This window comes from Stegodyphus dumicola, chromosome 2 (assembly GCF_044657685.1).
Source record: "Stegodyphus dumicola isolate Sdum_Otavi_A_Nest chromosome 2, ASM4465768v1".
NCBI lineage: Eukaryota > Metazoa > Arthropoda > Arachnida > Araneae > Eresidae > Stegodyphus > Stegodyphus dumicola.
The window spans coordinates 225,032,474-225,058,209 of NC_140769.1; the positions used below are offsets into that span (position 1 = coordinate 225,032,474).

At 33.2% G+C, this 25,736-nt stretch overlaps 1 protein-coding gene across 1 annotated transcript in view; it reads right to left on the reverse strand.

Annotated features, from left to right (window-relative positions):
* Positions 1–407: 407 nt before the first annotated feature.
* Positions 408–25,736, reverse strand: part of Corin (corin serine peptidase) — a 154,808-nt gene continuing 129,479 nt past the window's right edge. Inside the window, exons 9-15 of the mRNA XM_035362204.2 lie at positions 24,278–24,422; positions 20,862–20,975; positions 19,948–20,000; positions 17,110–17,299; positions 14,158–14,435; positions 8,477–8,625; positions 408–4,350 (exon numbers count right to left, since the gene is read on the reverse strand). Coding sequence (XP_035218095.1) covers positions 4,177–4,350; positions 8,477–8,625; positions 14,158–14,435; positions 17,110–17,299; positions 19,948–20,000; positions 20,862–20,975; positions 24,278–24,422 — 1,103 coding nt within the window. The 3' untranslated portion in view covers positions 408–4,176. The remainder of the gene's footprint in view (positions 4,351–8,476; positions 8,626–14,157; positions 14,436–17,109; positions 17,300–19,947; positions 20,001–20,861; positions 20,976–24,277; positions 24,423–25,736) is intronic.

Sequence of the window (25,736 nt, forward strand, 5' to 3'; positions counted from 1 at the left end):
AATTAAGACATTTCATATGATTTAGTGTATAAAATAAATAATAATAACATACATTATTTTTACAATACTGAAGATTACTGTTTCCATCGAAAGCCTGAAGTTGATCATTTTGAGCATTTTTATCTATCTCACTGGTATTGGAATGGTAATAGTTTACCGAATGTAGGGAAGTTTTATATTTGTAGTATCTAATCGTTATTTCACTGTGTTTTAAAAACAAGAAGATTTAAGTATTCTTTATTATATTTATGAATATTAACTTTTGTTAGCAGTTTAACTTTTTAATGTTGATGAATGGCTATCTCCCAGAAAAAATAAGTGTTTTATCAATCCATTTGTAAAATTTCGAATTAGCAAAATTGCACTATCAAGTGAAATCAAACCGTGGGAAGAAATATCAACTTCAATAACAATAAGGACCGTAACTTTATTTATTATTTTCACTTACATAATGAAACAAACATCACTATTTTGAAGTGGCCATTTTTACATCGCTTATATTTTACGTCTATATGTACATGTAACAGATGCAATAATTATACTAACTAGTTACAGACAATTTAAAATATGCATTTAATTTTTCGCATAAAAATACAACATATAATAAGTTTACACACACATTTGTTTACAATATCAGATTCCAACTTCTATACATTAAATGCAGTACACACCTTTATTGTTACATCTTGTGCATCTTAACAGCTAAGCTACTGCCGGTAAAAGAAAAATAAATCCAAAAATGTGCTTTTTTTTAGGGAAACAATTTTGAAGGTGCATAATTGCATATATCACCAGAAATGAACAGAGAAATGTTTCGTTTTTTCCCTCATTTCTTCTTAATTTTTAATTAACAAGTACTTAAGCTTTTTGGGGAAATGAGGTTGCAGGTAAATAAAAAAATATGCATTCCATGAAGTTAATTACTTCAGTTACAAATGACATACCATGAAGTTATTTCTATTTTTCTCATATTACTTCTTCACATTAGTTATTTCTTAGTAACGAAGCTTTCATGATTTAGTATTACTCTTAAGAATTTACCAACTAAAAATATAACAGTATTCATATTTAAACGCTTTGCTTTAATTATATATATATTGATTTAGCTTGGAGTAAATCTTTCCTTGGTGAGAAATTTTATTCATTCAGGGAGAAGATGCGGTCAGCCTGACTCCGTCTGCTTTCTGTTTTGCGGTTATAATCTAAACGAAATAAATGTATATGTATTTTTCGATTTTTGGAAAGAGAAGGACATGTCGATCTGGCAAATGAGGAAACGGGTTCATGGGGCAAAACAGGATTAAAATCGTTGGTATGTTTGTGACTGCAGGCTTTGATGAATATTTTTTAATTTTTAGAGGAAATAGCATAACGTTTTGAAATTTCTCACCAATTTCGAAATTTTGCTTACAGTGTGAAAACGTTTTGCTTTCTTTAAGATTACAAAAATTTAGCTGTTTAGAGAATTTATTTGTGTTTTTTTTTAATATATATTTTCAATGAAATGTTTAAAAAATGATTTGATATTAAAAATTAAAAAAAAATCTAGAAGTTGATTTAATATACAAAATCCCTATTCCCCCAAACCTGATTTTGCATACATTCTTACAATTTCATCGTTTTGTCCATTATGTTTAAATTGTTTGATGTCCTCAAAATCAATGGAGTTTTTGATAAGCCAACTTAAGTGTGACTTTTGCCTAATTATATATTATAATTAAAATATTTTCTAAATATACAAAATATATGTTTTTTCTTGGGAAGGCGGGGGAGAGATATCGTAGAATGTATTCCCTTACGCTCAAATTGCAAAAGATTTTCTCAGTTGATATGTGGTTATTCATTTGAGTATTTTAGAATGTAAGAAGATTCACATGATTCTTAAGAGATTTCGTTCAAATTCTGGAACATTTCATTGAGATTAAAAATTCTTATTTTCAGTTTTAACTGAAAACTTAAGCACATATAATTGTCTTCTTAAAGCCAAAGCAATTAAAGAATTCGGTTTATATTCAGAGTATATGCAAAATAATTCCATTCGTATAAATTTAATACACTGTCTATCAATTTATAAAAAAATCATCAAAAATAAAAATAATCAACAGGTTTACGCAGAAAAGATTACGAAAAATGAATCTTATAGGTCCTAAAAAAAGTTACACTTATTTTAATAATTTTTTAATAATTTAATAATTTATAAAAATTCTGACATAAAGAGAGAAAAAGCTGATGCTTTATCACTGTGTACTTAATTAAATATGTTTATTTGTGCCTTTTAGAATTCCAATCATCATATTTTGAAAAATTCTTTCTTCGAATATTTTATTATCTTTGAACGTTTATTATACAATAAACTTTAATTAACCTTTGAACGTTTCATTATAATCGCTTCAAAATATTCTATTGCTATTGGAAATAATGTAGAAAGAAGATTTAAATTCAGATGGAATGAAATAAACTTTTCGACTTTTTGAAGTAAAAGTCTGAGAATTAGATTAAAAAAAAAAAAAAAAAAAAAAAAAAAAAAAGAGGTTAATTACAAGGATAAAGAAGCAAGAAACTTCTGGTCTAAGATATATTGAAGAAATTCTTTAGTGTTTAGCAATAGAATACCAACTTGAAAGAACAGAAACATAAGAAGAAAGAGAATATATAAAATTCAAAAATATTTTGCTATTGTGATATGACCAAAAAATCTTTCTGCAAAGTTAAAAGTCAACTCAAAAAACAAATTCAGTTTGAAAGACTCGGAATTTCTTTCTATACTTCTTTAGTGAATGTGAAATGATGTACAAAGGAAAATATTACCTCATTAAAAACATATTATTATTTGAACAAAACTAAGGAAAGAAATATTATATCAATTTGCAATCATTATGATACTACAAAATTCAATCAAAACCATTAAATTTTATTTTGGAGACAGACGATAGTGTAATTCAGAAATGGAGTTACACATTTTCTTAGCAATTTATCAAATCATGCTGGGACCTATTTCTTTTATGACACTCACGATATGAAATAATACTTACTGCAAAATGGTTTTGAGAGTTCCAGAAGAAATGACTGATTAAAATATCAACGATAAAGGAAAAGTCTCCTACATCAGCTTCGACTGGCAACAACACCTACTTAATACGAATAGGATTTTATCACTAACTAAAAAGAAAATACCACTTTTGTTAAAAAACTGCTTATCACAGAATGTCAGTACTAATACGCCATTAATTACGTAATTCAGGACAACTGCAAATTACACCAGTTTTCCCAAGTTTTAGTTTTAGAGGAGCCAAAGTACGAAAGTAATCAAGAAAAATATTTCCCACATCCATATTATGATTCCCAGGAAAAATCGGTACCTAAGAAAAAGACCGCCATAAATACTAGAGTAAATTAATAGCTTTCCTACCATAAGAATATATGATTTTTGTTTCTTTGGTTTGAAGGTATTAACGACTTTGTTCCTTCTTAATTCTTTATGCTACTTAGCATAGGTATGATATAAATACAGTGATAATAGTTTTGTCCTATAATTATTAAACTAAATATCAAATTACTGATATGTTGGTAGTCAGTTTTTAATTTTTTAGACCTAAATTTTTTTCCAAAGATTATAACATTGCAACAATTTGAAAATATGTTTTGGTAATTTGATTCCAGCACGCATTTTTTTTTTATTTTTACTCTCTTTTCAGGAAGCTATATTAGGACATAAATCTTCTCAAAGTGCCTTCGTGTCTATAAATTGGTGGAAAAAGAGACAAGGAAACTGCTCATCGGAGCACAAAAAAGCTCCTTATAATAGTTTATAACAGTTGAAGCTACTACAAAAGCATCCATTATAGGTAATACCAAAAATTTTATGTAATCAAGAACATAATTGTTCAAAAACATTTCAGTGGCCCAATACTCAGCTCTTTACAAGTGAATTATGTTTCGAGATTGTTCTGTAACGATAAGGAGTCATCGAGATAGTTCCAGGATGCTTTTAAGTACGTTGCAAGTTTCAGAGGCTTGAAATTTTGTTGCCTAGAAAAACCAAGTCTCATGCTTGAATGTAAAATTATGTCTTACGTTATCTTCTGTTATTTTCGTTTTCAGTTATGTTATTAAATTCTTTAATGATTTCAGTATCCGATGGCAATGTTTTTGAACCATCTTTAAAATGTTCTGGCATTAAAGCGGATATCCAGCTTCTTCTGCAGTCTTTCGAATCCACTCCACATAAAGCGGAACATTAGTGTAGATCCCTGGTAAATTAGGCTGGGCACATTTAATACCCCAACTAACAACACCAGCTACAAACCAGTGATCTTCTGTCTTGCAAACCAAAGGTCCTCCACTGTCACCCTAAAGTAAAAAAGCAGATAACAGTATTAAAAATGCATTCATCATCACTATATTTTTCTAAGAAACAGCAAATACTGTAAAATGCAATCAATGGAAATATATTGTTACGAATTTTGTAAACAGATAGATGATTTTATTACACTTATATGTGAAATTGTTGTATTTTTCTGTGTAATGTAACATGAAAATCTAGAGAAGCGAAACTTACCGGAAAAGTAAGAATACAAGGGCAAGTGTATTTCACATTGAGTAAATGACTATCTCACTAAATTGGCGAGATATCGCCAGGTCGGCAACTGTTCTGGCAAATAATTTTGTAGTCAAATTTTGCGAGAAATCGCCAAAAGTCGTCAAGCTTGGCGACCATTAGGAGACATTTTGTCCAGTCCCTGTATAACTGTATTTAATATTGTAACTGAATAATTGTGATTGATGCTCTTTGCAGCTACTCACTATAGTCTACTACTATAGTGAGTAGTTATTACTAAGCGTAACTACTCACTATAATCTGTGATACTGTGAAGAGTTGTACGACTATTTTTGTGGAAAGTTCCAGAACTTTGAATTGTTTCTTTTGATAAGATAAATTTTATTAACCTATCATCGGAGCTGTGTGCATTCAATCTGTTTCTAACCCATAAAGCAAAAATAGTATTCTTTGATTTGGGTATCTAGTTATCTTTATTTAAACTCACAATTAAAGGAGAATTTATTTATTATGTAAGCACTAAAGAGCATGTAAGCACTGAAATAAGTGTATTAAGTCAAGCACACCGTCTGAAAATAAGTTTGGTTTACATATTTAACATAGCATAGTTACTTGGATAGCAGTATAGCAATAAGTGGTTTGAAGCAGATTATTATTTCGTGTTCTAAATTAGAATAAATACGAAATATAATTCCCGTAAGAATACTGTTGAGATATCATACCTTCTCTCGCTCTTCCTAAAATGGTCTACCACCATAACGATCAGTTTAAAGTCAATGAGACTTTACCCTGATGATTGCAGTGTGAATTCTTCTGTTCGTTGGTAGATGGTGGAACCAATTCTTAAGGATGCGTTCAGCATTTTAAAAGTTGGCTGATACTTATAGCCATAGCGCAAGTCTTATATCTGTAAATTAACTTCATAAAGCTACAAGACATGTGCATGAATTAATTCACAGCCTTTTTTCTTGTGGCAACTACTGGGATTTCAGAGTTAGCAGCAACTGTGAGTAGAACATAGCTTTAAGGAACAGGTCTGTTGTGCTAGGATGAAACAAGTGGAAATTGAGTACATTATAAGAACTGAACAACTAGCTCACATTATAACGGCTACTAAAATTTCCGAATCAGGAAACATGAAAAATCAGTTGTATCTTCGTCAGAATTCGAGCCACGGATCTTTCAGCTTATTAGCTGGTTTTGCTAACCATTTACAATCCAAGACTACTAGTTCTTTTCATTCTTCCCTGCTTAAAGGTTACTGAGTAGAGGAATGAGACTCACTCGAGGCGAGACGAGTTTCATCCCATTCGGATGCTACTGTAGAGATTATTAAGAATTTTGGAGCAGGAAATGTGAAAAACCAACTTTGCCTTCACTACGGATTCGAACCACTTGCCTTCCAATTTCTCAGCTAGATGTGCCAAGCACTTAATACATTTCGATTTTCTAAATAAAACAATTTTAATACTAGTTTACATCCACATATTTAGTTTCAGAAGAAAGGTAAGATTAAGATATTTAGTACCTTGAAAATATGTACAATTAAGTTGATATACATGTAATAATATGATATTAATTCTATCAGGTCAGTCCATAAGTTCGTGCGCATTAAGAGTATGCGTGGAATTCGCTATGACGCATTTACTAAAACAATACAATTTCGAACCTGTTGAAACTTGTCATCGTTTGACTAACATAGCATTCAGTTCATCACCAACTTTCGTAAATATCGAACTCATTTTAGTACCCATAGAAGATGAATATAGATAATAAGTACAAACGTGCTGTGCTACATTTTTTATTTTCGTGTGGTGAATCTGCCAGGTTCGCAGCGATAAAAATTAATAGTGTACATGGTGAACACACTATTAGTGTAAGGACTGTCCTGAAATGGTTTAAAAATTTAAAGTTGGAAAAAGCAGCATTGATGATGAAGCCCGTTCAGGACGTTTTGAACTGTTAGAACCAAATCAAACGATTCATTCAGAAGTTTATAGTGAACAACTTTGCCGTCTAAACTCAGAATTGATCAAAAACCGCCCACGATTGGTAAATATCAAGAAAGTGTTGTTTCATAATGATAACGCTAGACCGCATACGGCTCGAACAACGCTGCAAAAAAATTAGTGAATTTAATTGGGAGCTTTTGCCACATCCTGCTTACTCTCCAGATATTGCCTCGAGTGATTTGCACTTATTTGTGCCTTTCAAATTTTTTTACTGGGGAAAAAATTAAATTCTAAACAGGATGTACACAATGAACTTTCAATTTTTTTTGCTTCAAAACATAATAAAAGCTGCCTGTAAGATGGCGAGACACTGTAGATAATGGAGGAAAATATATAATTGATTAACATGTTAAATTGTGTTTTTTTATATTATTTAAAAATTTACCAAAAAATGCGCACGAATTTATGGACTGACCCAATACAACTATTAAATTAATAGAACTATTAAATTTTCCTTTTCATTTAGTAAAAAAAAAAAAATACCGATGGTGGGTTTATTCGGTATACACTTTCGCAAAATACAATATCTTTACAAAATTTGTCAGGATTGTAGAAAATGGGCCATTTAACAATAAACAATAATTTCAATTTTAATCTAAAAGCAGCTTAGAATTTAGAACGTTTTTAATAAAACTTTTGAATAGAAATTAAAAAAAATTAATAATTATTTCTTTGTTATTTTAAAATTTTCTCCACGTATATCTATAATTTTATACATTATTAATGATACAATCTATTTACATAAAGTGGAATACTTGAGCTTATTACTTTAGGTTTAATTAACGTATACCTAAAGGGGGGAAAGAATAAAATGAAATAAAAACTGTTTAGATTTAGTTAATACTAAAAATATGTTTACTTTCCAGCACCATAATCATCTTCATTCAATATTTCTACCTCGATCATTCTTAATGAAAATCTCATATAATGCCCTGATTTAATTTTTAAATTTTTTAACACTTTAGTATAAGTGTAAGAACCACAACTGAAATAGCTTAGCGCCTTTTGGTATGCTTTAACGTAATTACAGTGACAAAAACATTTTTGGTAAGTGCAAGTAGTTTCACGGACAATGATTAAAACTCTTTTCAGTATCGATTTCAACCGTGAGCATCTTTTCATAAAAGTTTCCTTACTAAGAGAGAATGAAACGCGATTATCTTAGTTGTAAGTACAGCTTCAAGAAATGAATGCTTGTGACTTAAGCTATGGTATAGGCCCAAAAATTAAAAAATCATAAATTTAGACCATGGTAGCTTCCACGTAAGCTTAAATAAGCCTCTCAGTAATATTTTCTGATTTTAATTTATTTACTTTCAACAGAAGATTATCTTATTCTTCATGATTTTCTCTAAAAACGAATTAATGCGAAAAGGCACATTTATGAAATTATTATTTTATTGTAATTAAGTTAAACATATTTTTGTTTAATCATATCTTATTTGACTAGCTGTTCCGACTTATATTTACTTCCATAATTATTAAATGTTCAAAGAAAACGTATTTGATTATATTAGCTTGAGATACAGTCAAGTTAATTATAAAAAAGGTTAAAATTTAAATTAGCTTGAGATACAGTCAAGTTAATTATAAAAAAGGTTAAAATAGTTTCAGAAAACATATGCATAATTCGCTTGGTTATTTAAAAATGTCGAGTTGTTTTTTATTTTAACCGTGACTACGAAGTTAGCACATTTCTTTATTACGGTTGCTAACTTCAGAATATCTGTAATTGTCTTTTGACCGTAGTAAAGGAAAATTAATTATCAAAAAATTATTTAATATTTTTTAACATGTTTGCCAAGTTATACTGTAAAAGTTAAATTAGATAACTGTGATATTCTTAAATAAAATGCATTAAGTTACTTCACAAATTCTCTACTACCGTTTTTGTTGAACACTGTACCTGACAAGCATCCTTCTGTCCTTCTGCGAATCCAGCGCAGAGCATAGTATCAGAGATGACTACTTCCTGGGCAGAGTACCATTCTAGGCAAGTATCGAACTCCACAATGGGGACTTCCACTTGGTGTATGACTTTTTGATAATCGGCCTCTGTAAATCAAGACGGTAAAAAAAAAGCTGCTTTGTTTTTCCTGATAGATGTTGAAGGATAAATAAAACAGTTCATGATGCAGAGTTCAAACTATTTTCTAAATAACAAGGTAATAATTAGATAATTCTGTTGATTTTTGCAATTACAGTTTAAGCATTAATGCATTTAATAAAAGTCAACAATTAATCCTTTCCTATGTTACTCACGTATACATTAATCTAGTATCCTGGTAATATATTTTTAATCCATGAAAGTTATATATAGTAACTTTATTTAATGTAAAATTACATATTGTTCTCCCCCGACGAACCTCATTGCAAACACAATTGAATTGCCAAGTTCAAAGTTTTCTACGATTTCTGAATTACTGTAACAGTAAAAAAGGAGTAGTTTATATACACTATCCGACATTGAAAATGCAATACAAAGAATGAGTGGCCCCAAAATATGTAAATTTCAGAGTAGACGCACGTCACCAAGTTATGGAAATGATGTAAAATGCGGAGCTCTCCATCTCACGTTGTAGAAGATATAAGGGAATGTAGAATGTTCAATTTTCGTGCCGTTATTTCGGCTAGAGAAATCATCATAGAAAATTTGTTCTTGTCTCAGAGGACGCGTGTAATAGCAAAGAATGCCAGGTCGTCTTAAACGAAGGCAGTTCCTCGATTGGATTGAGAAGGACAGGTTGGTCCATAGAGCAAATCTCAGCTGACACACACCTGGACACGTCCACAGTGTACCGGCTGTGACAACGGTCGATGGAACAAAGAAATGTGACAAGTTCCAGGGGTGCCGGTGCAGCCGGAGTGAAGTCAGCACGCGTGGATCGACGTATCTGCCGACAAGCGGTGGCCGCACTCGTAAGCCTCTTCTACCTAAATTCATGTTCAGCATGTTTAAGCCACCCTGTATGTTCTCATGTCGACCATTTGCTATAGATTCATTTCCATAGTACCGTTTGCCATTGATTGGTAGCTAGTGGCTACCAATCACTCGTGGCGTCTTATAAGAAGACTTCCATCAACCCCACATCATAGACGCCAATGCCTGAAATGGTGCTGAGCTTCAGGGATGCCTGAAGGTAGGGGAGTGCCCTTTATCAATGCCCTTTATCAGCAGGATAACGTCTGAACACGCACTGCTCGCATCAGCCAACGTGCTCTGCAAGGTGTACAATCAGAACCAGAACTAGAACTTCACCCCCATTGTGCAAAATTACTTGTTTATTAGGGAGTTGCGGTGCAGTCTAGGAAGAACTTAATAATACGGTTGCTAGTGCGCAGCCGCGGGGCCGGGGACTCAAAAGAGCCGTGGCAGAGTGTATGGCGTTGCCACTAACTCGAATGACTTCAATGCAGTGTACAGATGCTTCCCTAACCACCGTTCTCTCCTGATCTCTCATCAATCGAACACATTTGGAATGTGATTGGACGCCATTTGCAGACGCTGCCATTGCCGCGTTCAGAAGATGAACTGTGGCAAATGGTTGGCAGGAAATGGAGAGCCATTTCTTAGGACACCATCCGTAGTCTCATGTCCTCTGCACCTAGATTTGTTGCTTCGTGTATCGCGGTCCTACAACCTACTGAACCGACGCTCTTCTCGCTTTGTATTAAGCACATGATTTCGAAATAAAGATCACTTATTGTTCGTTGCTATCTCTCTCTGTTTGCCGAGTTTCATCACTTTCTAGCCCCTTCTTCTTTTTTGATTTTTCAATGTCGGGTAGTGCATGTAGTCTATTTGAGTTTCATACATGAAAGAGTATGTCTGTCTTTCAAAACATTTATAACTAAACTTGCAGTTTTCAAATCTTTTATACAATGTTAGTTTTTGATGTCGTGTTGACCTTTGTAAAGAATGTTCTAGAAGAAACTGGCTTGCTTAAACGCAAGCTAGTTTAAGTTAAGGTTTAAGCGTTTAAATTCCTTAAAATTTCGTCCCCATAAACAAGTTCGGAACAAATTACAGTATCTGACTGTCTAACCATCCAGCCACTACTCTACCTTATTTTTCTAAACCGTGGTTTATTTATTACAGAATATCCGTTTTGTTAGCCTGTGTTACTTAGTATGATCAATAACGGTCATTAGTTTAGTTGAAATCAGCAAGTAGTTTCTAAAGCAACACGCTCACAATTATTGTTATTATTGTGAGCGTTATTATTCTACACGCTCACAATTTAACTGCATATTATGAAGATACCTAACGATCGATAAATCCAATCATGACTTTCGTAATTAACTTACCAGATTTACGTAATTAAGTCACCAGGTTGCAATCTCACCATAACAAGTACAACTAATTAAAAATTAACTATTTGCTCTTGAAATTTCATGGCTATTAACGATTGTAACTGGAAAATTTACAGTCACAGAATTCAATGTACAGAAACAAAATGTAACCGTAACACGACATGCCTAGATGGATCCAAGCTTTCTAATCGTTAATGCAGTTCTAGCTTTAGGAGAATTTGGGAGCGTCTAGTAAAAGGAGAGTAGTGAATACACGAGTCTTGCAAACAAAAATTTATGACAAATAAACAAGAATAACGATAAATCTCCTGTTCCATTATTTATTACTGTAATAGTCCTAAGGACTACTATCTATAGCAGGTGGCAGGATAGCTTTGGGGAGGACATTCTGAGGGAAATTAGTTCATAATGACGTTGTACGTGGGGGAAAAGTCATGAAACCTTTATACATCCACTCCCTTCAGCCGCTCGTTCACCGGGTGGACCTTATACTGCAATAGAGATAATATTCAAAAGTTCGACTACTGGATTAAAATATTCATTTCAACTGTAGATAAAAACCTCTACTTCTCACTTTGCTGACGAATGCTGTACCTGATCCTGTCAGTTAATTTATATTTAAATTTACTGGACCGGAATGAATCGTTCATCTTTCTTCTAATTTAAACTATATATCTGATGCGAGTTTCATTTTAAATTTGATAAACAGGTTCATAAATATGCTCTCTGTTTTATATTTTGACTATTGTATGCTTTCCAGAGTCCATGGGCGCTTAGTATACCCACTAATTTTACAGTCTGAGCAGTCACCAGTGGCCGAGTGGGTTAAAGTGCTGAACGCTTCACATTCCTCAAATCCTACCGAACGGGCATGCACAGGCTGTTTTTATTTTCGTCATATATTACGTGCACAAAAGCGATTTCCGTCAGAAAACTCTTTCACGAAGACGCCCCTCCACTTAGCTAGACAGAACGCCATTATCAGTAAAACAACTTATAATCCAATTGATTAGGAACGAAGAAAAGAATGTTAGCTTCAGGTCAAGGGATGTAGCCTAGTTCTTGCGTCTATCAAATACCATCCTAGTTGACAAAACATTTTATTTACTTATTTATTTTTTACCACACAGAGATCACACGAATTCATGCCTCACCGGGGATTTGAAGGATTTACCGTTGCGAAAATGCTTGTCTCAATTGACCTTCCATTGTTGTTTGTGAAATATTTTATGTGACATAGTTTCTAAGCCCTGTTTCAGGCAAATATTTGGCCAATAGCTTTGATTTTTTAACTATTTAAAAAATCGTTTCTATTATGACAAATTTCATTCATATCAAACGGCGTTCTTAGAATGTTTCTGATATCTTTAGGAGTCTGGTTAATGCTTGATTGAACTATTCCAGTGTTAAGAAGCAAGGCTTATAAACAGGAAAGCAGTTAGTCGCGGTCTTTTTAGTTCTTGGCGCTGTCAATGATGTTCAGCTGCAATACATAGGATTCTTATCTTTAATGTAATACAAAATACGCAAAACCTTTTAACTATAAAATTTTTAAGTCCATTCGATTTTAAGTTTGAAAGGAAATGTATTTATACATGACATGTGTACAGACTATAAAAATTGAGATGAAGCAACACACCGTCATCATGCAAATGTCTTATTTACAGCTGAATTATTTCTGATAGAGATCTCTAAGATTACTCATGAAAGAATAAAAGACTGTTTAGTAATTTATTTTTATTTAATTTAGAATAATACTATTTGTGATGAATAACAGATGCTATACATAAAATTTATAGAAATATATAAATTATCTCAAACGCAACAATTAGATATAAAAATACTACTTTCAATAATTATGTTATATAAATTTCACTTCTGCTTTACTTCCACCAAAGATTGCGAAACGAAGAAGAGTACCAGAATAAAATCAGAAATAGAAATGTCCTGAAAATGTTTCACAATACAATGACAAATCAGGGACTTTGCTAGGGAAGTCATTACCATCAACATGCGAACGTATATGTGACAGTATTTTTGGTTTTATTTTGCATCTTTCCAAGATAGTTTTAAATGTATTAATTTCTAATTTTTTATGCTTGTAAATGACCTGTTACTAAAACAAATAATATATTTTGTATAAATGTTATATGCACCATAAAGGGCTGCATTTCTTAGAGAAAAAAATACGTTTTGCATTTCCTTCTTTGTCACTTTAATTACTATATTTTTCGATATACAAGGTATAATAGGATTAATTGGCCCAACTTTAAGAAAAGATAGAACATGACAAAAGGCAAAATTTGCATAATATAATGCCCAGTGGAACGTGAAATGTGAAAGCGAAGTTACAGCAAATACGAGCAACATGAAAAATTAGAAGTAATTTTAATCGCGGGTATTTACGAGAAAAAGTGTTTGATGTTTACAAGACTTATTCAGTCGAACGACCAGCAGTAGCAATACATGTATCAGAACGACAACTGATACTGTTTACAAGACGCATAGTAGACTTTCCTGAAGACTTTGTCAACAGAATTAGGGCCGTTGCCGTAGAAGTACGTTACATGCAGGGCAGCATCTTTCAGAGCGTATAACAATCATTTCTTTGTCATTGTGAGTCATGTACTTCAGTTGACGGTTGTTCATTTTTGTAATAATTGTTGTAAGTATGAAACATCAGATCTGTAGAGACAGTAGGTTATTTCGAAGCAAGACAGATGAAAAATGAGCAACGCTTTCGCCGGGACTCGAACCACGGGCCTCTCGAATATGCGCCGAGTGTGCTCACCACTACACTACGAAGGCGGGAGAAATACCTTATAGCTGTTGCCGATATCAGTGATTAAAAAGACTTTTCGTTCTCCGTGTTCTCCCACTTAAATTATTTCTGCGTTCACATTTCCCATTCCACCAGACACGCAGTATTAAAAAAATTCCCATGTCATTCCTGAAAGTTGTGTCCACCAGTTCCTTACATCTGGCAAGATCACAATGATAATTTTCTTTTGTTTTTAAGTTCTACAGTAGCCTGGAAAACGGCAAAAAAGTCAGATCAATTTCATGATTAATCATACCTCTCTTGATGAAATTTCGTTAGCCATACTTCATTTTTACGTTTTACTATTCTTTAAGATTTTGTCGAGCAGTTTCTACATATAAAACATCAGCTCAGATATGCTAAAATGATAATACTGCTTTAATTTTATGTTTAGAATCGTACTAGGGAACCAGATGCAGCACTAATGGAGATTAATGAAGAAAATAACTTACCATCATCGTGCTGTTGTTTACCCCAGCCAATGACAGTGCAGGACTGGAGTTCTGAGACAGGCATGTTATGCGGAGGGAGACAGATCGGTCTCAAGAAGGCGTCGAATGTGACATGTTTGTCGAGACGGATAAGGACGATATCATTACTGTAGAGACTGACAGAACTGAAACCGGAATGCCGAACTATCTGAGACACACCCCTGCTTTGTGTGAAAGAAGGATGAGAGGGACGACGAGTCATTCCCAATTTCAGACTCCACCCACTTGGATCGCTTTGGCTGGAACGATATTGACATCAGCTTATTAATGTCAGTAGAAAGCTTCTTAGTAATTCTATTTATTGAACGTAATTCAACAAAAATATCCCATGGCATAGAATTAGTTTACTGATATAAGAAAGATAAGATAGTTCTTCAGATTTATCATATAGCATTTGACTGTTGTTGATGACACCAATTTTAGATTCAATCAGGAAGTAAAATTTATGGTAAGAGAAAGGTTTAAAGGGAAAACGAAGTTCAGTAATCAAATTAAATTCAAATGTATCGTAAATCACAAACATTGAGTCGTATATCACAAAAAATTAAAATCCATAAATATAAGCCCAGATTCTATTGATATGAAGTCCTAAAAGTGTAAAAGAATTTGAAGTAAAAATCGATATATTTTCAAACCACCCACGTTCTAAATTCGCTCACGATTTTATATATGTAATTGTATGATGGGACGAACATAACAGAAATATTGTTTGCTTTGGGCAAGTGTCATAAATGTATAAATAGGTAAAGAAAAGCCAGAAAATATGGAAGTGGAGCCTGTCTTTAAATTTGAGGGAGAAGGTTAAGAAAAACGGTGGACTCTTTCAGAGCTGGAAACCTGAGTCTTTGAGGGAAATAGTTGAGATACTACTTTACTTTTATTGCATTGTTATTTGACGTAATATCGTGACATAAATACGACAAAGTACATATTCTACAAAGTTAACCGTTTCGACGATAAGCCTTCTTCTTTCTGCACTCCGGTTTCGTAGTTTTTTGAGAACATGGATGGCCATTAGCCACATCGGGAGATCCTTCTACCTCATGTGTATTTATGATTTGTGTTAAATAACAGCAAATTTTCTGTTATGACCTGCCCATTATATGACTGTTCACATGTAATCGCTTGTAATTAGGTATTTGGAATTACATTTACTTTCAGTTCTTACATTTTAGAACATTCCCACTTCTTATATATCGAACGGCTTAGAGTCCGGGATTATAATTTAAAAATACGTATACTTATGGTTTTTGTTACCTCGATATTATTTATGCAGGTTTGCTTGATTACTAGACTCATGTTACTCTGGATAATTTCCATGTGAAGCATTCATTTGAGATGTAGAAAATTATCTAATAACGAACACACAAATCATCAAAATCATTTAAAAGACCGTATTCCTAATAGTGAACATTAAGCTATCAAACAGTGAACATTAAATCCTATAAGATTTATTTTAGTTTACAATGAATGACACCTGGGATATTTAAAAGCATAACATTATTTATTATACATGCAGCTTATTTTAAAAGTAATATTTGCACTTTCATTAATACATATTTAAATTTATTATACTAGAGGGGAGAGCATGCTTAGAGTGATGCATTTTTGATCACATGGCCAAAGATTGATCTTGACATCATTTTCTTTGCAGATGGGTGCCAACAGAACTTAATGTAAAGCATAAGACTGTTCAAATTATTAATTATTTGTGTTTCAGTTTGCTGGAACACATTGTCTTGTATCCTAGAATTTGCTTTTTCCCGATTGTCATCTCTCTGGATTGCTTAAAGAAGCTTTTCTTCGGGCAAAGAAGTATGGGAAGCGATACATAAATGGCTGCTTCACCAACTGAAAACATTTACTTAGAGGGATCACGGAAGCTTGTAGGCCTTAGGACCAGCTACATAGAAAATAATGGAGGTTTAGTAGAATTCATGTACTTCTTCATCCGCACTTAAGTGTAAATGAATTGAAAGAAACAAGAGCGAAAATAATTTTTGATATTCGCACGTATATGAGCATTTACACTGCAATACATATGGAAGAATTTAATGTTTTGACTTCAGAAGTTTCCTTACCAGAGCTTTCTCATAATTTTTTAAGCTTTATATTAAATTATGCTTCTATTCAGTTATTACTCACACGTTTCGCATGAACGTCATTGCAAGAAATATTACATTGCCACACACTTTCATCTTTCAGTCATTCTGGTTTCTGATTACTTCGCTGGTGTTCTACAGTTTTAATTTATTTAAACTCATTCTTTTTCATTTCATTTATATTTATCGCATCGCTTCATAACATTGACTTATGATCAATGGGTTTGAGAAGCACCATTGTCCTTGGGTTAAATTTTACTTTAATAATCTAGGTAAGTATATTACGCTTTTCCATAAGGTCATTTGTGATCTTCGAATTAATTTTAATACTCTGGATGAATTTACTTCATTTCGGCCACACAGTGACTGTCATTTCATAGGTTACTCATGACAAATGCCTACTTTTAAGATGACTGATGCCCTTCGATTTAATTTTGTTTTAATAATCAATCGATCTAAATTTGTTGCTACCCATTACACTGGTTATCCTCAGTCCACAAAGCATCTTTAAACATTTGGCCTTGGTGATCACTTTTGAATTACAACTTTAAATGGTAAGTCTAATGATTTAAATTGATTTAAAATAGAATATGCCCATAATAATAATAATAATATAATTTTTACGAAAATCCTGCAATATTATTGTAATTAATATATGATGTTTCTAACGTTATACGTTGTATACCTGTTACAGAAGCAACTGAGTTTTATTAAAAACATTCTCACTAGCAGCAAGTAGGAACATTTCAGAGATACATCCTTTTTTACCCTTTCCAGAAATAAATATAAAATATAAATCTAAAACTCTTACTTCCCAACGCAATGGGCTGCGGAGAGCACCCACCACTCAGACAGCAAGACGCCACCGCAGAAAAAGACTTCATCTGGTCCTCCGTGAAGAGCAACTAACCATGGCCAAGCACCAGGCTCTGATTCCTTGCCTCCTACTATTCTCCAAGATGGTTTGTTGCCACCCATACTTATTGCTGACTTGCCACACTCTTAAATGAGAATGGAAACTTAACAGAAGTTTATGCTTAACAGAAGTTTAATAGCAAAAATAATTTTATTGTTAATAATAGAAAATAGAATTGCTGTTTATCTTTGGATAGCAGCATTTAAAATTGATGGTGGGGTTCGTGGTTTGAATATATGATTAGTAGCAAAAATAAATTGGCAGTCGCTATTTTCAGAAGTCTGAAAATTACGAAAAAAGGTTATGATTTTAATGCAATCTAACGTTAATTAATGCAATTAATTTAAAACATACCTAATTTTAAACAAATAAAGTTTTTTCAATAAAAATAAAACAAATTTCATTACTGTGTAAGGATCTTAAGTTTTACTAACGTTTATTTTATTTTAAATCTTTACTATCACTTCTTATTTTCTACTTCCGGCCAGAATTAAAAGCGTTAACTTATTTATGCAAAATTTGTCTGGCGAACGCCAAGTACTTAAGTTGTGGCTTTTTGCCAAGCGAGAGGAAGGAATTAGTCGAAGCAGACCGCTTACCTTAGAAGTTTTACTCAGTTGCTGGTTGCCTTCCAGGCCAGAGGTTTAATCCCCTTGATAATTTTAAACGTATTGTAGTGTTAAAAGTTCTCTGTACTACATACGGCTTCCTGTTAATATAAGGCCAATCTTCCACGTTTATTATTTCAAAGTCAAGTTAGAGTTTAGTTATATTTTTATATTCTTACGTTTAGACCACAAGTAGTTGGTCTTTGTATTCCGAAGTACGGAAATTATTGTAACGAGAGAAAAATAAAGGGTTTTGTATACCCTTCTTGTGTATCCTGTCTACTTCCCACAGTTATTGAACATAGCTTTAGTAAGCTCTCTGTTCCGAGTCAGGTCCTTGCATGTTCCCAAAGAAAGTAAGACGGAACATTGAACCTGATAACTGAAATGCTTTGATTTCAGTTTTGTTTGCTTGTTATAAACGTTATCCAACTAGCAGAGAGGCAGCAAAATAAAGAAGTTCATGTTCTAAAGTTTTTTTAGTAAGTTAGGTCCATGTTCTAATTTATGACCCAGTTTTTATAAGAACAATATGTTTTCTCAGTGTTTGAACTTCAATCATGTATGCTTGCTTATTGAACAAGCACGTTTGATTGAATAATATGAAAATGTAAATAAAGACTATCCCAAAATAATGTTTACACTCTCTCAACAGTAGAAAGAGAAACACTAACAACAGAAAATATGAAACGCTTTTTGTGGTTTTGCTATTACATAAGTTAATGTTCAAAATAGCTACTAGTGGCAGTGTTACGTAGTCTATAACGCTGTAGAATAGATCAACAAACAGCGGATTTGATTTCAGTTGAAACGGAGGCACAGCACAGACAGTCTCAGTTCCATGTCTCGTAAAATCCTCTGTCCGTGGCTTTTCTTTGAGATTTTGTGAAAGTTTGTAAATAAGTCTCCACATTTCTTTCATTTGTTGTTGATCTATTCCTGCGCCCCGTCCCTTCTTCACATATCAATACAATTATTTTGGCTCAGAGCTGTAATTTTGTAGTGGTTATGGTCGTTTTAGATATTCAGGTGGTTGGTTAAGGTTATGGTCGTTGTCTTTACATATGAAGTATCAAATTATGCCTTCCATCAGCCTTGAAACTTATGCACATTTTCTCTTTTCCAACAGCATTTTAAAATTCAATTACATTGCTCGAGAAAGCAATGAGGTGAACTCTGCCATGGCATGTACACTAATGCATGCCACCTGCTGAACTGAAAACAAGAGACTGGCTGAATGCGCTCACGCAATCAACGCAGGCACTGCGGTATCAAATGCAAAGAGTCCAATTAAGTCATCTTTAACAGTTTATTTTAAATTAATATTTAAATACTGTAGACAAATTAATTTTTAAACAGTGTAAACATTATTTCTGGATTCTCTGTACGCATAAGATTACATACAATATAGGTAGTGAATCTGTTATTATTGCTTAATTAAATGAAAGCCGGTGATTATCTTTAAAGTTTTCTATTGAAATATCCAACTATTGTAGGCTTTATCAAGGCAGGAGGAAAAACGTCCCGCTTTACGAAAGGTCGGTGTCGGTGTGTCGGTGTATTTACTCGTAATTATGGCAAAGCACACTAGGGCTATCTGCCTAAGAGGAGGGATGCCTTTCGTGGAGGACTTTCTAAGGGAAACTGGCTCGTATACACTTTACACATGGGGAAAACCACGAAAACACCCATGCAGCCAGCCCGTTCGCGGGATTCGAACCTCGGACCGAACTACCAGTGTTCAGCGACTTTACCGCTCGGCCGCTGGTGGGCCCTTTACGAAAGGAGAACTGTTCTATATAATTGAACTTGCAACTAATAATCGATTGCCCACTGCCTTTTCAATTTGTAAACAAAAACCTTTATTTTGAAACAGCTAATGCTTCAAAATGGAATTCATGGGTGGAAGTGTGCATTTCTAATTTCTTAGTGTATTTTAGTATTTTTTACACAACGATTTCACAAGCACGAATTTTTCTCATCTATGACAGCGTCGGTTTTTAATAATAAGTACAATTTCAATTTATGAACTCCAGATTAAGAAAAAAATCTCTGGTTGTCATATTTAATGAAACACAGAAATTACATTAACTATACTGTTGAATAATGAAAGTTTTGCACTCACCGAAATCTTGACATTTTAGATAAACGTAAACGTTGTCTTCTCCGCAGCCTTTGCTTTATAAAGGAAAAAACAAACAGTCAGTTGTAGAAATAAGTACTATAACCCATTGTTACAGACAGCATTGAGCAAACATTTTAAAGATATTATCCTAGATGTTTGTTATATCTAACAGGTTTATGATATTATGGATTTGCTTTCTTACTTCAAATGTTTCTAAATTATTAGTTGGAAATTACTTTAAAAATGGATTACATTTTAATTTGAACGAAATATGGATGGTTATGTAAATTTATTTAAATAACGTTAGAGTGTTAATATCTCTATTTACTTATCAATGAAAGAAAGTGTTCTTTTAAATTTAATATTTGTTTATTCTATAGTCCTTATTCTCATTTCTGTTAAGCTTACTATACTTAAATTTGTTATTCAGATTACTCTAAATATAATTTTATATCGCCAGACAAATAACAAGCAAAATTTGCAACGACTGGATGTCAAATCGAACTTGGAACTGTGTTTTAGACTTTTGCAAATCGATACTTTTGCCTCTACGCTGCAGAAGCCAGCAGCAAACGGTTTCATTGGAAAGTCATACATTCCACATTCGTATTTCCTTTTAATATTGAAAGTAAATATTTTCTGGTCTGAGCAATATGACTAATCGATGTGCCTTCTTGCCATGTTTCCTACTTCTACTTCACAATTCGTTATTTGATTGAAATTTGAATTCAGAATCTCTTCTTCTACATTTGCATACACTTTTGAAGTTATTTATCTGGCTTGTTCTAACATTGATTTCATTATTCATTGGTAAAGTACAGGCTCATAAAACAACAGAACACAGTTGCTTAATTTTTAACAAAAGACAACTGTTGCGACTAAGAAAATGGCTTTGTAAATGAAAGCTAACTTACTGGCTCCTGGAGAAAAGAGACTTCATTTGACGTCTGACATCAATGACTGTTCCGACAGCTACTCTGTTCTCAGCTGGGAATGCCTCATCTCTCAATCGAGTTTCTTTGACGCTCCTGAAAAGATAATTTGATGGAACATTGCTTTAGAACAGCATTGCTACAGAACAACAGTGAATTAACCGCAACACAAGAAAGTTGTTTTAATTGATTTGGCAGCACTTAGTAACATCAAACTGGTAAACTTATAGCGACTATGACAGCTGCATTATTAAATAATTCAGCTTATTGATTCAAGAAAAAGCATAGAAGAAGAAGAATACCTGTCAATTAGTAAGAATAACGTGTCGATTTTAGCCTCAAGTTTGCAGATATATAAGGCGTAAGTTAGTTCCGTGTTTTATTTGTATGCATTCTTAGAAATAATTTCTCTCAGCGCCCAACAATAAAGTTAACATTTCTGTACAAGAACGAATGACTCGTTGCAGTCACATACATATAAAATTTTAATCTCTTTAGATAATTTTATTTATATCACGAAAATTATAAATTTTATTTTCTTAAATTAAAATTAAATGATATCCTAGTTCTAAGCATTGTTTTGCCCTGGAAGTTCTAACTCTGTGATGTGAAATTTATTGATAGTGAACATGAAACCTAACGGCTAACACACAGAGTTATCTTAGCTTGTAGGTGAATATCATCTTTAAAAACTAGTACTTAATTATCAACACAATATTTAAGTCTAGTGAAAATAAAATTAATTAAGTCACTCCTGGTGATTTATAACTGAAACTGTAACACAAATCATTTACCAGAGTGAAATTCGTTGAATGATAATCATTTTAAAGAAGTAAAACTGTCACAAAGCTGAGGCTGCTTGCCCTATAACTCAAGATTTTGCAGAATAAATATTCTTTTACTGTACAAATATTCTTATTCAATGTTTAATACTTATTTTGTTAAAACTATAATTAAAACTTTTAATCATTTGCCAACTTAACAACAAGTAAGTAATTTATCGTCCTCCACGGATTCAGCAGAAACTCCTTTTTAGTAATAGGAGGTTTCTTTTAATTTGAATACAGTTGTTTTATGTTTTGAATCTTTACTGTCACTCCTCTCTTCCCGTTTTCCCGTCAAAATGCAAATGATTGAATGTTCAACTCAGTGATTCAATGAGTTACGTGTATTTAAGTGAGGATTTAAGATTGTTAAGGCACATCGTATTCTGCACAGACATCGTATTCGTAAGCTGCATCGTATTGTTGAAGGACACGTTACTATGTTTGCTGTTCTAAGATAAGAATTCTAGTCTTCGGCCTTGCATTATACTTGACGATATCTAAATTCACGCCAGTGATGTCCGAACCAACTTCGCGTTAAATCAATTTCGCGCTGTGTAGATTTTGGATGTTATTTATTTAAATTTAGGTTTACATTTGAATTTCTACATTGAGGTTCTCGCCATAAATGCTGGGAGAGTGGTAAGCAACAGGTGTCGCTTATATTCATCTTATTAAGCTTTAAAAAAGGGTCTTTTACACACTTCTCAAGTTTTTGTTGTACTTCAGACAGCGATAAGTCACTTAGCATCTACCAAAGTGTTGGTTCCTAGTTACAAATACTGAAAGACTTAAAACCTTATAGCGAGATTGGGCGATGCTACGAACGATAATATGCCACAAGTTAAACTCCTAATTTTACACTGTACTGCATGCACTGATTTTACACTGTACTGTACAGTGGACTGTATAGAAGAGTGTACTGTATAATACAGTGTACAGTGTACTGTACACACTGTTCTGTATACCTGTACATTTTACACTGCACTGTCTGCCTGTATATTTTACACTGTACTGTATGCCAGATTTTACACTATACTGTAATTTGCATAATATTTTGCTTTGAGAGAAAACTCTGGCATGAGCCACGAAGGATAAAATATAGTAACTCAAAAGCTAACTCTTAATATATCTTATTAATAACAGTCACAAAGGTGCACTATTAAGGCTACAGATGAGCAATATTCTTTATTAAAAATGAGTTGCCCTTTTGTGTTGTATTTTTCAGAAAGATTTTGTGGACAAATAGTCGCAATATAAATATTGTAAAAATCGTAGGCACAAAATTTCACGATTAAGAAAAATTTAGAATTGGGTCAGCATCACATTTGAAATTGTGTTACATGCATTTCGAGAAATATGAAACGTATTTCTCAACGGGCAAAAATATTCTGCCGTTGATTTCGCTTTTTGAAGAAGATAGACGTGTTATATTCTCCCGAAATTCATCGAACATTTTCTTAAAAAGATAGCAGTCTGAAATTAAATTTTGTTGATATTAAAGAGCTATATTCGACATTTTTCTTCTAAAAATATAATAATAGGGGGACCGGAAAATAGTGTCGCTTTCTTACATTAAATTAACACGAATAAATTTTTAACACGTTTTTATTTTTAATCAATAATGTAATCATTCTCGTTATCAACAACCTTTTGCCATCTAGTGTGCAGATTTTCAATCCCCGGACCGATATGAATCAATTGGTTTTTGAGTAAAATATCTCAAGATGGCATTTTGGACATCATTCAAATTTTCAAATTTTTTGGCACTAAGAAAATGTTGTAGGGATCGGAATAAATAAAAATCCGAGTGTACGATATCGGGCGAGTATGGTGGGTGATGCAGCACCTCCCGTCCCAATTCATTCCTTTTTTCCAGTGTCCGTCTTGCACAGTGCGGTCTTGCACTGTCGTGTTGCAGAATGATGCATTTTCTATTGACAATCGCCGGATATTTTTCGATTAAAGATTCGTTCACTCCATCCAATTGTTCACAGTAAAGATCTGCATTAACAGTTTGTCCAGGTTTCAGCAATTCAAAATGAACAATTCCGCGAATACTCCACCAAAACACACAGAAGCACCTTTTTGAGATGTAAACCCTTTGAAACCCCTATTAAAACTGACTTTTGCGTTTTGAATTATCATATAGTATCCACGTTTCGTCTCCAGTAATCAAATAATCAAAAAACTCTTCTGTATGGTGCCGTTGAAGCAATACGTTGCATGTGATGGATCGGTTGGCTTTGTTCTCTTCGGACAGATTATGGGGACTTAAACACCTGCTTTGCTTATTTTTCCATTCTGCTTTAAATGTTCTTGGATGGTCGACAAAAGTTGGTAAAAGTGTTTGACATGGATTTGCTTCTACATTTGCCCTTAGCATGTTGTTGTCGACATGCGCAGAAACAACATTACTTTCCTGTCCCCCTATTAGAATAAGAAAATATATGTAATCACATTACAAAAATTTTATATTAGTTTTACTCTTAAATTTGAGTACGTAATGTTTCATTAAAACTTATTTATAGGAATTTTTAATACTTTTATTACTATTAATAATAATTTACTTACTTATATCCAAGCATGGCACAGGCCCTGGGACTCATCGTTGAGGTGTCCCACTGGTCACCACACACCGGTTGCCAACTGTCCGTAATTAAACTGTATGCCTCCAAGCGACCTTCTCCGCTCTGACCCTGACCTCCACTCAAACGAACTAGAAAAGAAAAGCTGTTTTTATCTGCTTTGTATACAATGTGTGACTAAACACTACTCGAACTGAGTACTGTAGCAATATTGTAATTTGAGTTCATTTGGAATTCTCGAGGAAAATTAAAAGATTCGCTTTTATACATTGTTAAATTCGACATGAAAATACTTCAGACATAAAAATATTCACATTAAAAATATTCATTAAAATAAAAATATTCACATCCGAGTAGATGCCTGCTATAGCACATGAAAACAGGCGTATCACAGAGGCTATAAGAAAAACAGGAACGCCAATTAATTTCGGCAGTGGATTAAGAATTTGTATAGCTAGCACCCTGATGCTAAGAAAATCGCAGCTTTGAGGTTGTGTGTGTCACGAGCCAATAAGTGGAACCGAAAGAAGATGTATCATTGAGCTGAAAAGGCATCAACCGGAGCATTATTTGTCAAATAAGACACCGTATTCTAGGATGTTGGGTTGCCTATCAGTTAGTACTGAGCATCAGTTACCCAGCATTATGTACAGTGGGAGTTATGATCAACATGCAAATAGTGTCTAAGTAGGCGTGTGATCTTTAGTAGTGAATCGCGGTTCTTAATGCGCCAGAAGTTTTCTAGCACACGTAATCTGCCTTTATTGAGGAGCGCTACATAACGTCTAGATGAGTCTTAATTTAAACAGTCATTTTCTAATGAGAACCAGATGCCAGTGATGGTCTTCCGTACCACTTGAAAGGTAGCATAATATATCAACAATATTCTATTACAAGTTTTATTACCAATCGTACCTGAGCAGCAAAACCTTTTCCGAGTTTGGTTTCAGAAGATAATGTTCGGCAATACCCAGTATGGCTTTCCCAAGGCTGAGTTTGTAAATACGATACTCCTAATAGCTATGTCAATCATCTGATTTCCCCTTGAGCGATTACGTTCAACATACGATGGGATGAGTTTTTGTCCATTGCAGAATGGCCAAAATTAATTGACCACTTTTTCATTTGTGATATGGAACTATAGCGTCCGCTTTTAAATAAATTATGAGTAAGTAATGATTTATTTAACCTCAACATAAATTAAATAATAGTACACAAATACATTAAAAGGAGATAAACTGAATGAGACCAAGTTACTTGATGCTTAATTTCCATCTGAAAATTTTACTGTATTAAAAATTTATGTTGTTACACAATACAATTAATTTTCAGACATACACGTGTGTCTTCGTTTCATTCCAGATTGATTGCATTATAATGATAAAATAATGTTTTATTTCTACTTTTATGATTCTAATATTCTGCTTTTTTTATCAAACACTTGG